Source organism: Bison bison, unplaced genomic scaffold, assembly GCF_000754665.1.
Source record: "Bison bison bison isolate TAMUID 2011002044 unplaced genomic scaffold, Bison_UMD1.0 scf7180017864289, whole genome shotgun sequence".
In the NCBI taxonomy this organism is placed as follows: Eukaryota; Metazoa; Chordata; class Mammalia; order Artiodactyla; family Bovidae; genus Bison; species Bison bison.
This window is the reverse complement of record NW_011494861.1, coordinates 3,410,546-3,425,637: the sequence shown is the minus strand read 5'-3', so window position 1 is coordinate 3,425,637 and position 15,092 is coordinate 3,410,546. Positions and strand designations below refer to the sequence as shown.

At 35.9% G+C, this 15,092-nt stretch overlaps 1 protein-coding gene across 6 annotated transcripts in view; it reads left to right on the top strand.

Annotated features, from left to right (window-relative positions):
- Positions 1–15,092, top strand: part of KIF1B (kinesin family member 1B) — a 140,347-nt gene that overhangs the window by 22,568 nt on the left and 102,687 nt on the right. For all 6 annotated transcript variants that reach the window (XM_010849910.1, XM_010849913.1, XM_010849909.1 and 3 more), the window contains exons 2-8: positions 1,055–1,131; positions 1,978–2,157; positions 4,306–4,371; positions 5,525–5,703; positions 6,278–6,389; positions 9,524–9,601; positions 10,327–10,392. In XM_010849910.1, the coding sequence (XP_010848212.1) occupies positions 1,055–1,131; positions 1,978–2,157; positions 4,306–4,371; positions 5,525–5,703; positions 6,278–6,389; positions 9,524–9,601; positions 10,327–10,392 (758 nt within the window). The remainder of the gene's footprint in view (positions 1–1,054; positions 1,132–1,977; positions 2,158–4,305; positions 4,372–5,524; positions 5,704–6,277; positions 6,390–9,523; positions 9,602–10,326; positions 10,393–15,092) is intronic.

The following is a 15,092-nucleotide window of genomic DNA, read 5'->3' as shown; positions in this document are numbered from 1 at the left end:
GATTAAGTGCTCCATGAACGTTGGCTGCTATTTAAGTCTTGCAGGTAGGGCCTTTTGTTTAGAAACATACTTCTTTGCTTAGATTACCATTTGTGTGTGGGGGAGATGTTCTTTCTAGAACCATGTCTCCTTGTCACATGATTATGTGCTGTGAGCCTTATTAATCCTCTGTCAGCATTTGAGGTTGGAACATAAGTGTGGCCATACCCTGTGGAATCCAGTGAGAGAGAACTAAGCACCGTAGCAACTGTTGCTATTTGTGTCCCAAGCAGCAGCTGCCTGGGGAACAGATTTATTTTTTAATCCTGATCTCACTGATAGCTTGGGATGTGGCCCTGCCTTAGAGAAGTGGATTGGTTGAGATGCCTGGTCTTTGAGGCGACTTCATGGCCACATGTTACAAAGATTCTGTTCCATGTGAAATATGAGGTAGTAAAGCTTTGTGTATGTGAAGGAAGAAGGGAAGCCAAGCCTCAGTATTCAGTCTAGTCCCTGAAGTATGTAACTGGACTAATTACCCAAGAAATCACTTTTGATGTAAACAGTGATTTCAGAAATAAAACTATCCTTCCAATGAATGCTTCCTTACTAAATGCTTTTCTTAAATAGATAATAAGATCTTTAAAAAGAGTTTGTTTCAAGAAGTGGTTGGATTAATTCAATAATTTTTCTATATTTTATTTTTAATGTGTTGATATATTTCAAGCCTTAAAGAAGTACCTTGAAATGGTCCCATGGCCCATTTCCAGATTTCTTTTCTTCTAACTTACCTAGATTCAGTCACAGAATATTTACTGAATACCTACTATATACCAAGCTCTCTTGTAAATCCTGGTGACATCTTGTAAATGTTGGTCTGATTTTTTTTTTTTTTTGAGTTCTATATATAGACCCTATCTATTAAAAATTTGATTGATTTTATTTTTCAGTTGCCCTATTGAGATTCAGTTGTATGAGTTTACTGATTTGAATGTTTTGAGCTTATTGCATAATATCATGTTGAACTAACATTTAATTGAGTGACTTATAAAATCAAAACGTTTTCCTCCTGCAGGTATTATTAACCCAAAGAACCCAAAGGAAGCTCCAAAGTCTTTCAGCTTTGACTACTCCTACTGGTCTCACACCTCGGTGAGTGTAGCCCTGGTGCAGTGTAGTAGAACGTTGTGGGTTTTAAATGGTTTGAAGGAGCCTGCGGGTCTACAGGGGAAGCAGAGATTACCAACATCTAGGCAAATGAAGAGTAGGACCTTTTGCAGTGTGCCCTTACTAATTACAGGACCCCAAATCTTGCTGGCTTCTAGTGATTGTTCCTAAAGTTTGCTTCTGTGTCTCTATTACACACTTTTTTTTTTTTTTCCTGTTTTGCATTAGAGTAGGAGATGTTTTAAACTACTGCAAAGCCTAATTGCCAAGGGAAGAGTATGTGAAAGGGACTGGAAAACATTCTCCAAAAGCTGTGTTTATTGAGAAATAAAGGCACTACCTGGAGGGAGTTCAAAGAATTAGTTGTTGCATGTGGGATGCATTTGTTGCAGTTTGTTGCATTTGGCATGTGGGCTCTTCCCCAACCAGGGATCAAACCCATGTTCCGCTGCATTGCGAACGAACGCAGTCTTAACTACTAGACTGCCAGGGAAGTCCCCAAAGAAGTATTTTTATATGTGGACTTGATCTTTGATTTTCTAGTCACATTTCCCACTTAAGAAAATTTTCTTGGAGCTCCCTATGAATGGAAGAGTGATACTTTCAGGGTTATGGAAAATGAAATGTAATGATGTCAGATAATTTCATGTAAATATTTTTATGTATGGGTGGCCTGAATGTCTCTAGTACCTGTGTGTGTGTGTGTTTAATGAGAAAAATAAACTATATATAGTGGGCACTATTCTGATTTGAAACACTTGTTTATTATAGAAGTAATTAATAAGCATAGGAAAAAGTATGAATGAATGCCATTTATTTTTCCTTTTACAGCCCGAAGATCCCTGTTTTGCATCTCAAAACCGTGTATACAATGATATTGGAAAGGAAATGCTCTTACATGCCTTTGAGGGATATAATGTCTGTATTTTTGCCTATGGGCAGACTGGTGCTGGAAAGTCTTATACAATGATGGGTAAACAAGAAGAAAGCCAGGCTGGCATCATTCCACAGGTGAAAAACACAGCAACAAAAAAACTTCTGTTCATTATTACTCTTAATCCTTAATTACTTTAACAGTTTTTATTTAGCAAAAATTTACTCAGGGACTATCGTATGCAGGGCATAAAGGTAAATCACCTGTCCCTTTCCTTCAGAGGAGCTCACAGCCTGATGGAAAAGACTGATATGTATTCAGTCTGTCTTTATATCCAACATCATGTTACTTTATCTTTTGAACAATGTTATCAGCTTTTAAACGTGATGGTAGGTGCCACGTTCTTTTCCGAATCCTAGGAACACTTAGTGAGTGTTGTTGGTCTGATATTTTTCCCCAGTTCATGTTTCTTAACATTATGAGCACCCAGATCACTTCTTAGGAATATGACTCTTTTTGTTTTTTGATTGCCTTCTCTTTTATGTTATTAAATTAATTCTATCACTTAAACTTTGAACAGTCTGATATTTTTTTAAAGAGCAGTTAGTCTTGATTTTGTATTTTGTTTGGGAACTGAGAAAAGTTGTTACATAGGTATATTTAGAAGGAACTTCTTTTGCTAATAACAGGAATATGGTTTGCTTTTATTAGTGATATTTTGAATTAATTTTAATATGTCCTTTTACTGTAGGCCTAGCGTGGCCATTGCTGTATTCCAAAAATAAAATACATAAGGAGAAATAGCTGCTTTTTTGAAAGGATTTATTGGATTTATACTTTTAAATTCAGCTATATAATTGAAATTATTAAAAAAGATTAGGACATTTTCAGAAAAAATTGAAAATACTAGCATACTTTTTTCTGTAAAAAGTATATGTCTGAATTAAGACATATGTTTGGAAATTGTTCTTTATGTATAGTAATGGTAATAATTATAATACTAGTTAGAGAAAACATTATGAGCACTCATCACGTGCCAGGCACAGGTCTAAATTCTTTACGATTCTTAGCTCATCTGATCCTCTTCATGTGACCCTTGAGAGGTCGGTGCCCTTGTTTCCCTCATTTACAGATGAGGGAACTGAGGCACGGAGAGAGCATGTCACCTGTACATGGCAGATCTAGGATCCACGAGGAGGCAGGGTAGTTCTGGAGTCTTTGCTTTTACTTCTATGTAATAACTTTTTCAGCAGTAAAATAATCGTTCGTAGATTATAGCAAGTAACATGAGTCATTTATTTTATCCCATTACCACACTTAGTTTCTCCTTCTCTTTTGTTTGTTTGTTAATGTAATTCTTGCATGGTTACATATGCATCTCTTTTCCTGATAAAATTTTGGAATATTTTAATGCCAAAGCATGAATTTTTAAAAAGATTGTTAAGTTCTAGAAACTGACACTTGTAATACATTTTAAATTCTATTTGAACTTCTAGAGAATCATGAACATATAGCTCATTTTTCAAAGGTATGTGACTGCTTTAATATGAAGCATATAGCAAATGAAAATTCAGTGGATTTTTATTAATTATTCTTATTTAAAGCATCACATATTTTAAGTAAATTAAAGGATAGGGAGATTAAAATTTTATAATTTTCCTGATCTAGAAAAATTAATGTATTCCACCAGAAATGTCACTGTGTAATGGATTGGCCTCTCATAAGAGGGGTTGGAATCTTAAGGCAGAGGTAAAGGGGAGAAATTATAGAGTCAAAACTCTTCTTGAAAATACCTTCATTTACTTCCTTCAAATAGTGTGTGTTTTCCCTATACCTGTATGTGTGTATGTATAAATTTACAATATATATAGTAACTGATAATATATAATAAAATTTATATATCATGATAAATAAGTGTGGAAATTAGTTTAATAGTAGTTTTACTTCTACAGTTATAATACTCATGGTAGAGTCACAGTTAATTCTAGTATGATATGAAGAGTTACATTCCCATGAAGTGAAATCAATGACATAACAATAGAAGAGACAGTTCTCTTCACCTAAATGTGGCTTTCTTTCTAAGGGAACGTTGAGGTGATATTGTTGAGGGAAAATAGAGATTAGCTGAGAGGAATGTATTCCAAACTTTCCTTTTATTTCATTCAAAGCATTTACCCTTGATGTTGATGCCATTAACATTTTGAAAAAGAGAAAAAAAAATCTTGCCAATTCCTTTAGCACTCATGGGTAAGTTCTGACTTATGCCTTTCGTTCTGCTCCTATAGTTATGTGAAGAGCTTTTTGAGAAAATCAATGACAACTGTAACGAAGAAATGTCTTACTCTGTAGAGGTGCGTACAGCTGTGGGTTAAAAACAGTCCTTGGTGCTCCATTCCCTCAAATGCTACTTTTAAATAGTTCCAAATTATGACAGAGCTATAGATCACTTAACTATTTCCCCACTTCTGTACTTTGAGGCTATTTCTAAAGTTATGGTTAATATGAAGAATGTTGCAAATAAATCTTTGTTCAAAAGTCTGTGGCTTATGGTATAGTTTAAACTCAAAGGGAACGGAGCATGACAATATGATTGAAATTTTCAAACTTATAGGTAGTAGAAGAGGATGCCATTTTCTTTCATATTATGCAGAGTTCACAGGCCTTTTTGGAGCGTAGGGTGGATCCCTGGTTGATATTTTGTTTTTCTTTACATTGGTGGGACCCCTACCCCCTCTCCTGTTATCTCTCCCTTGTTCACTCTGCTTCAGCCGTTTCTGGAACACACCAGGAACATTTCTGCCTCAGTGCTTTGTCACTTAGATTTCTTTTGGCTGGAAATTTTCTTTCCAGGGTATCTTTTTGACTAAGTTTTAATACTACTAGAAATCTTATTTTCAAGCTTTTGGAGTAATTTTAATCCTCAGTTATTGACAACATCATACATTAGAAAAAAAGCCCCGTGAATAACTGATTTGTTGTTGTTTAGTCACTAAGTTGTGTCTGACTCTTTTGTGACCCCATGGACTATATGTAGCCTACCAGTCTCCTCTGTTCCTGGGATCTCCCAGGCAAGAATATTGGAGTGGGTTGCCATTTCCTTCTCCAGGGGATCTTCCCAACCCAGGGATCAAACCTGCATCTCCTGCATCGGCAGGCGGATTCTTTACCACTGAGCCACCCAGGAAGCCCTAATAATTGATTACTAAAAGGGCTTTGCAAGTGATACTAGTAGTAAAGAATCCGCCTGCCAGTGCAGGAGATGCAAGAGACATAGGTTCAATCCCTGAGTTGGGAAGATCCTTTACCACCAGTACTCAGTTATATCTGTGCTACTGGTAAGAGAATGAAAGGGACTGGAACTATGGCATTTCACACTGTAAAAGCTGTTGATCTCAAATTGTAGAGCTTTTAATAAAAGATGCAAAAATAAAAAGATTTAAACTTTTTAATATATAGGATTTCTTTTTCCAAGTCCTCTAAATCACTTTAATAACATATTCTTAGGTAAGCTACATGGAAATTTACTGTGAAAGAGTACGAGACTTGCTGAATCCCAAAAACAAGGGTCATCTGCGTGTGCGTGAACATCCCCTTCTTGGCCCTTATGTGGAGGACCTGTCAAAGTTGGCAGTCACTTCCTACACAGACATTGCTGACCTCATGGACGCTGGGAACAAAGCCAGGTATGGGAGGAAACAGACTCATGATCGAGGTTTTTGGTAGATTTTGAGTCCCTTAGTTCCTGGTTAAGGGTTTGAAACCACATTTATAGCTGTGGAAGTTGCTTTTACCGTGGAGTGCTCTGATCCTTTGGCTGTGCTGGAAAAACAGTGGTCTCAGCATATTTGGTGTTCTTATCCAGACAGCATGCTACTGATCCAAATCAGAACTTTGGTTAAGTTCTGCTGTTAGGTTTTGATCAAGTCATGGTAAAATGTTGGTCATCACATGCCTATGGTAGTAATTGATTCTGGAATAATTGAGCACTTAATTAACAATAAAAATCAGATGCCTTGGTGCTTTCTAAAGATAGAGCTGGAGTATGAAAAATGATTCTGATGGGGTGCCTTTGAAGTTGGAGGTAGCTTGATAGGATCACAAAGTATTCAGAGCAGTTTTGTGGAAATGGCAGTCTTATAATATGAAGAAGTTTAAAGCTGTTGCTTGTGATTGTTATGCTTATAATTTGGAGGCTGCTGTCATTTTAACATTCATCTAAGGATTCTATTATCATGTGATCACCTTTATATTTTTTAGGACAGTGGCAGCTACCAACATGAATGAAACAAGTAGCCGTTCCCACGCTGTGTTTACCATTGTCTTCACCCAGAAGAAACATGATACTGAGACCAACCTTTCCACTGAGAAGGTAGGAGAACATCAGTGTCTGGGCTTGAGTTGTGTGGAATGGAGGTTTCCGTAAGCCTCTCTTGCTACCTTTGGATTTTGTGGAAGGGAAGAAAGTGCCCTTTTACTTAATGGAGGGTATCTTATACTTTATGCTTGTCATTTATATTCCACTCTATACCAGTTCTGAGTGTGGGTTTTTAAGTGAAATTGCAAGGTAGAAAATAAGAAACAAACCAAGACACTTGAGTCTCAAAAACTACTCCATTCAAGAGGGTTAAGCAGTTCTGAAGGGAAGAAAATCCTTCCTTTGTTTCTTGATTGGAACCTCTCAATTACCTTACTAACATCTTTAGCATATGTATTTTACTTTTTTGAGCTCTGATAATATTACTGTGGAATTAAACTGTTTAAGCAAACAAGATGTGTTTAATTTTGGGGGATAAAAATAACTACACAGCATTTTTGGTGTTCTTCAAATGCCTGTGCTTGTTAATTTCTCATTTTCTACAGTGGTTGGCTGAATATAGTAGATTGGAATTAAATTGCTTGCTTTAGATCTTGGCTCTTCCATTTTTTAGCAGTGTTATGTTGGGCAAGTCACTTAAACTCTTTGCGCCTCAGTTTCTCTAACTTCATAGGATTGGTAAGGAGGAGTAAATATTAATATAGGTTAAGTGCATGTATCTAATGCCTGACACAGCATAGCCATTTAATAAATGTTAATTTTATTGGCATTACTAATAAACTTATGTTGACTTCTATTCTGCCTACTTTCCTAAGTAGCATGCAGCTGGATTTTTAAATCTGAAGTTAATTATTATACTGGCTCTTGTGAAAGATCTTGCCTGAGAACTTTGTGATGCCAATATCATTAAAAACTAAAATCACCTTTTACTTGATGACTTGTTTGTTTTTAGCTGAAGATTATTTTTTTTAAATATACTCTTCATATAAGTAATCAAATAGCTTAACACTGCTTAGCCAGAGGTTCTGTATTAACGTAATTTAGTAGTATTGTCTGAATGGCACCAAGGAACATCCTGTGTGAAAGCATTTTTTCTTTTCTTCCATGATGTCATCTCTACAACAATAATGATATTAACCCCATAACCATAACTTCCTTGATAATCCATTTTGGATACTTTCCCAAAGCATTTTTTAAAAAACAACTTTATTGAGGTATTATTGAAGTATAATAAACCACACATATTTGGAGTATAAAACTGGATCAGATATGTATATAGTAAACTCCTCCTCCCCCCATCTGCAGGGGATACTTTCCATGACCCTCAGTGGATGCCAGCAACTGCAGATAGTATCAAAACCCTTATATATATTGTTTTTTTCTCATATATGTATACCTGTGATAAAGTTTAATTTATAAATTAGGGACATTAAGAGATTAACAACAGCAATAATAAAAATAGGACAATTATAACAATATACTGTGATATTGATATGTAAATGTTTGTCTCTCTGACTCTCAAAATATCTTTTTGTACAAGCTTAGTGCCTTTTCCCTCTTAACGAAGCAGTTATCACACACTGTGGGCATAACTTTTGCAGCCTGAAGTTCAGCAGTGAAAACTAACAGGAACTTCTTTTTCCCTCTTCACAATTTCATGAATAGAAGATTCATTGCTACCGTAGATAGTAGCAACCTCAGTGTACACTTAAGAGAAGCTCTGTATTTATATGTCACAGGCTTCTTTTTGACATACCTGGATTATAAGTATTACTGCTTTTGTGTTTTGGGACCATTATTAAAATAAGGGTCATTTGAACACCAGAACTGTGATACCCCAAGAGCTAATCTGGTAACTGAGATGGCTACTAAGGTACTGATTAGTGGGACATGCTGGATAAAGGGGTGATTGCATCCTGGGCATGGACGGGGATGGAGTGAGATTTCTTCATGCTACTTAAAATTACACACAACTGAAAACCTATGAATTGTTTGTTTTGGGAATTTTCCATTTAATACTTACCAAAGATCTACTAGAGAAGCGATAGGCTACCTACTCGAGTATTCTTGGGCTTCCCTTGTGGCTCATCTGGTAAAGAATCTGCCTGCAATAAGGAGGACCTGGGTTCAATCCCTGGGTTGGGAAGATCCCCTGAAGAAGGGAAAGGCTACCCTACCCACTCCAGTGTTCTGATCTGGAGAATTCCATGGAGTATATAATCCATGGGGTAGCAAAGAGTCGGACACGACTAAGCGACTTTCACATAGTTGACCATGGATAACTGAAACCATGGGAAGGGAAATGAAATATAAGAAGGGGGCTACTGTACACCTGCAAAACTGGTACCACAGTTCAGATAATGAGGATTTCTGTTATCCTAAAGAGTTGTCTCATGCTCCTTTGTAATCTCTTCCACCCTCATCCTCAGGCCATCTCTGATTGGCTTTTTGTCACTATAGATTAGTTTACATTTTCCAGAGTTTTATATAAACAGAATCATATGGTATGTATTATTTTCAGCCTGGCTTCTTTCAACTTAGCATAATGGTTTTGCGATTCATCCGTGTTGTTGTATGTATCAATAGTTCACTCATTTCCATGACTGATTAGTATTCCATTGTGTAGATATCTCACAGTTTGCTCATTAATTCATCTGTTAATGGGCATTAAATTGTTTCCAGTTTTTTATCATTACAAATGAAGATGCCATAAACACTTGTGTACATGAAAGTCTTTGTGTGTGTGCTTGTTTTTTGTTTTTCATGGTAAATAACTCGTAGAATGGTTGAGTCTTACGGTCAGTTTTTGTTCAGATTCTTAAGACTCTGCCAAACTGCTTTCAAAGCGATCATATCATTTTGCATTCCCATCAACAGTGTGAGAATTTCAGTTGCTAAAGCTTCATTTTTAATATGTCACTTAATGGGTTAATGAGTTTTATGTATTTTTATGAAATAGCATTTTAAGATATGTTTATTCTGAAATTCTTTTAAACCAAGATAATTGCTGTGAACTTGTTTTGCATGCTGCTTAAATTGACTGCTGTACATTTGTCTTCCTGTGCCACATATGAGGCCTAATTAATCTTTTTAGTGTTCTCTATGCCTTAATCTTTTAATTTCTTGCCTCTAAATGTTTTCTGCTTCTCCCTTGCTTATTTTTTAATTGCCTCAATGTTCTTTACCAGGTCAGTAAAATTAGCTTGGTGGATCTAGCAGGAAGTGAACGAGCTGATTCAACTGGTGCCAAAGGGACTCGATTAAAGGTATTTATTTTACCAAGTAAATAGCCTAGTCAATAAATGCTCTATGACACAGGTTAGCAAGCTGTCGCCAACAGGACAAATCAGCCCACTGCCTGTTTTCATAGATAAAATTTTCTTGGGACACAGCTGCGTCTGTTCATGTATTGTCTGTGGCTGCCTTTGTGCTACAGTGATAGGTTGAGAAGTTGCAGCAGAGGCCGCGTGGCCCACAAAACCATTGACAGAAGAAATTTTCTGACTTCTGACTTATAACTTCAGTGCGAGATATGTTACATGATAATAGTTAAGGAGGACTTCATAGTCAGGATGAAAATTGAATTGTATTTTGAGGAATGGTTAGAATTTGGTTAGACAGAAGTAAGGGACAATAATTAGAAAACGGTACACAAATCCAGATGTGAGAACAAGCATGGTCTTTTCTAGAGATTTGCTTAACAAGAGGAGAAATTGCACGTCAGTGAGTTGTGGAAAGAAGGTGCATCTGTGAGTTTTTCGAGCACAGACATCGTGATGATAATTAGGACTGTGAGTTAGGCATGTGGTCTTGGCCTGTCAACAAGGTGAAAGGAAAAAAAATTGAGGGTTAAAGAAGGTTTTTAGAACTTGTGGTCATAAATAAAAAAATAATGCTAGCATATGGCTAGTTGTATTTTATGTTATCATGTATGATGTGGCAGTAGTAGAATTCTTTATCATAATTCTTTTATGTTTGATATTGATTTCAGGAAGGAGCAAATATTAATAAATCTCTTACAACTTTGGGTAAAGTCATTTCAGCCTTGGCAGAGGTGGTAAGTGTTAACTCTTCATTGTAAGGGAAAGTTTGTCTACTCAGCAAATGTATTTGACTAATATTTTATGATTGCTCTTAAAGGGTATTCTCTTTTTTCCTTTTATATCATGTCTTTCTCTTTTTAGAGCTTTTCAGATAAGATAGTAGGTATGGCACACTTTGACTTTGTACTGAAAATAAAAGCGATTAAGGCAAATGAAAGTAAATGTAGATCTGTAAAGGCTAGAATTAAACTAGGTCTTTGCAAAGACTTAAGGTTTGACTGTTTGAGCCTTATTTTGTAGCTCTTGTAAGAGCAAGTATATTTATTGCATATTATTTTCTATGTAATCTTTTCTAAACAGGATACTGTACATTTTGAGTATTTTGAGCAATTTGCCTTGGCAAATGTTGTTGATTTGTGGGCCAATAAACTATATTTTAAAGTAGTTTTATTTTTTCTTATTTCTTAGAATTAAAACAAAACCCCTTATACAAAAATAGTTGAAACAATTTTTGTATAAGGGGCTTCGTTATTTAGGTTAGAAGCTAAGGAAGTGCTGGTTATTTTATGCTCTAGTTTAGTACCTCATTTGAATCTCTGAAAAGGATTAAATGTTTTCTTGCTTGTCTCTGAGAAGTGATATTCAATTTATGACTAAAAAAATTTTTTTTAATGACTTAAAATATTTTCTTTTTGGAGGCTTATTGTGTGTTCTCATTCTCTTTTAAATGCTTTTCCCCGTAGGATAACTGCACCAGCAAGGTATGGTGGGGCTTGGTAGAAATGATCTAGCTGTATAATCAGTTGTTGATTTTAAATCCTCAGCAGGACGCTTGGAGGCATAAGTAGGAATGGAAACTTGAAGAAGCATTATATTTGTTTTCTAGCTCTGGAATTTAGAATTGCTATTTAGGGTGACTGTGAATCATGAGATAGCACACCAATACAAAGGTTTAAGAAAAATGTAGCTATCATTTCAAGAAGCCAGCTATGTTTTAGAATGGTGCCCATGAAAAATTTATTTTATTGCTCTTAGGAGGCATATAGGTTACTGCCATATAGGTTTTCTACCATGAAAAGTCATGGATTATTTAAATTATTAAATTTTTTTCTTATTCTTTGGTTATACATAAATTGAAAGCTCTAAGATAAAATTAAATTTCTAACTGTTTTTAACCATTAAATGTTTCCAGAAAACATTGTTTGTATTCTTATTAATCCAGATACAGTAGATTTTCCTTTTCCTTATATTTTTACACAGATATTCTAAAATTTATTAATACTCTTTTGCATAAATAATAGGGCACTTAATAGTTTGATCTGAATCACAAGCATATCGTGGGGGAGAGAGGCAGTGTCTGCTTTGAAATACTTTTAAAAATATAGATTTGCATATTCTCTAGTTCTGTAAAAATATTTTTAAAAGTTCTGGTTTTCTGGGTTTTTGCTTTTTGTTTTGTTCTGTTCATTGGACAGAGCTGCCTGAGACTAAAACATCTCTCTGCTATTTGATATAATGCATGTGTAGATATTCTTCTAATATCTAATCTAGGTCCTAGAACAATGAAAACTTAAAATTTAGTGATTATTCTAACTTGTCCTGTCCATTTGCTCATCTGTTTACATCTGTATCAACCAGAGGAAAAGTTTACAAAGTATTTTTTCCATGATTTCTCTCACTGATCTATGTCACAAAATTTTGCAAATGATCTTTTATAATATGTTTTATAAAACCCAGTTTAGTACTCTGTGTCTGTGTCATAAACTGTAACAGATCAGAAATAAATGTTAATTTTTATATAACAAGCATGATTTTTGGTGAATTAAGATGTATTGTTATTTTCACTGGGAAGAGAAACAGGATTATTTCCATCCATACTTAAATAGTATTTTTTAGTGAGGTTAGTGATCTAAGTAAAGCTTGTTATGTAGCGGCTAAAACACTTAGTTTTTAAAAAAAATTGTGGATGTGAGAACAGGAAGGACATTCATTTGTATGAGAGCAAGCAGAGAAGAAATGGCTAAAGTTCTGGGATATTTTTAAATGGAAAAGATTGAAGTTCTATTTATACTTCTTCGTTTAGCTACTCCTTCTTAGTTTAGCCTAATTGACAGAAATGAATATGGAACATTTTAGAATCTGACACTGCTTACTTATTTTTACAGTTCTGTTGGCAGTCATTATAATTGGCATACTTTAAATCTTGCGGCATTTTCAATACTAAAGATAGGCAAAGTAAAGTGTTTAGATGCAGTGGGGAACGGAGAGGATAAACTGAGGTTTCAGGCCCCAAGGATTTCATGTGGAATGAAAGTCCCACTCAGCTATGAATGACTGAGAGGATTAATTCTCCTTAAAGGTCTGTGTAACTTAGGAATACAACCTGCTGTGGGAAATGATGTCCTCATAGGTGAATGTGTCTGTGGGTGGAGCAGGATGAGATGTTGTTCAGTCACTAAGATGACTTAGCCTGACTCTTTGCGACCCCATGGACTGCAGCATGCCAGGCTTCTGCCTGTCCTTCACTATCTCTGGGAGTTTGCTCAGGTTCATGTCCGTTGAGTCGGTGATGCTATTCAGCCATCTCAAAATGTAGGGGACATGTTTGATGAGATGGAATTCAAGTACCAACTTGCCTACTTCCTTTCCTTCTCAACAAATCAGAAGTCAGCTACTTAGTACTCTTTCTGAATACCCAGGATTTAGCAAGAAATAAATCATGCTCAATAACCTCAGATATGCAGATGTACCACCCTTGTGGCAGAAAGTGAAGAGGAACTGAAGAGCCTCTTGATGAAAGTGAAAGAGGAGAGTGAAAAAGCTGGCTTAAAACTAAACATTCAAAAAATGAAGATCATGGCATCTGGTCCCGTCACTTCATGGCAAATAAATGGGGAAACAATGGAAACAGTGACAGACTTTATTTTCTTGGGCTCGAAAATCACTGCAGATGGTGACTGCAGCCATGAAATTAAAAGATGTTTGCTCCTTGGAAGAAAAGCTATGACAAACCTAGAAAGCATATTAAAAAGCAGAGAGGTTGCTTTGCTGACAAAGGTCCATCTAGTCAAAGCTATGTTTTTCCCACTAGTCATGTATGAATGTGAGAGTTGGACTATAAAGAAAGCTGAGTGCCAAAGAATTGAAGCTTTTGAACTATGGTGTTGGAGAAGACTCTTGAGAGTCCCTTGGGCTGCAAGGATATCAAACTAGACAATCCTAAAGGAAATCAGTCCTGAATGTTCATTGGAGGGACTGATGCTGAAGCTCTAGTACTTTGGGCACCTGATGTGAAGAATGGACTCATTGGAAAAGACCCTGATGCTGGGAAAGATTGAAGGCAGGAGGAGAAGGGAATGACAGAGAATGAGATGGTTGGATGGCATCACTGACTCAATGGACACGAGTTTGAGCAAGTTCCGGGAGTTGGTGATGGACAGGGAAGCCTGGCGTGCTGCAGTCTATGGGGTCACAAACAGTCAGACACGACTTAGTGACTGAACTGAACTGAGGTCATCCTTAGTTTAATATGACCTCAGATTATGCTGGGAATAGATTATTAAACTGCCTGTTACTGGGGAGATGCCTATCAGTGAAACCTGGCTTTCCCCTTAGTAACTTCTTTAATTATCACCACACAGTAGTCAGCCAGCAGATATTGTAGTAGCCAAAGCATTTGCATTGTGTTTTACTTTCAGAGGGTGTAATTTCCTTCATCTCAGCACTGGTTTTGCATTGGTGTCTTTTGCTTTATCCTGTGATAATGAGATGGGCCATGGAGAGAGCAGTATAAGGAAACTTTTGATAAATATAGAAAGTTTATCTTGCAGTCTCTCTAAATCTCCTGATCAGCAAATTGCATCGCTTTCTTAGACCTTTTCACTTTGACTCCTAATTCTAATGGTCTGATATATTTTTGACATAATTTCCTTTTAAAGAAACCTAATATGTTTTACAATGTAAGAGTTACGAGATATGCAGTAACCACCTTGATGATTTGGTGGTTGACTAGATAAATTTATTAATTAAATGAGTTGCTCCTATACATCCAACCTGGAATGCACAAGATTCATATTTGCCCCTCTGTAAAAGTAAAAATTATTATTTGAGGTTTGCTATTAGATGATATTAAAAAAATCATTGTTAATTTTGTTAAGTGTGAGAGTGGTCTTATAGTTACTTTTTTCTTTTTTATAAAGTCTTTCTCTGTTAGAGATACATACCTGAAGTATTTTTAGGTGAAATGTGGATTTGCTTTAGAGCCCTACACAAGCTATAAATGACAGGATATTAGATAGTAGTGTTATATTGGTGTTAAATTTCCTGACTTTGGTCATTGAACTGTGGCTGTGTAAGAGAATGTCCTTATCTGCTGAAATGTTTAGGGATAAAAGGGCATAGGGTCTGTAGTTTCCTCCAGAATGGTTCAGAAAGAAAAAAATGTAGGAAAGACTTTGAGTGAAATTGAAACGTGATTGGTGAAATATTGATAATGGTCAGAGCTGCGTGATGGATATATGGTAGTTCATTAGGGTATTCTCCAAACTGTTGTGAATACTGTAAATTTTTCAGAATGAAATATAATAAGAAATAATTATTTATTAAATGAGCTTTTGGTTTTGTGAAGAACTGAAGCTGTGAGTGGTAAATTTCAACAGTGATGGCACCCCACTGTAATTTAATTTACTTGGAAGTTTTAGACTGGTTTGCCTTC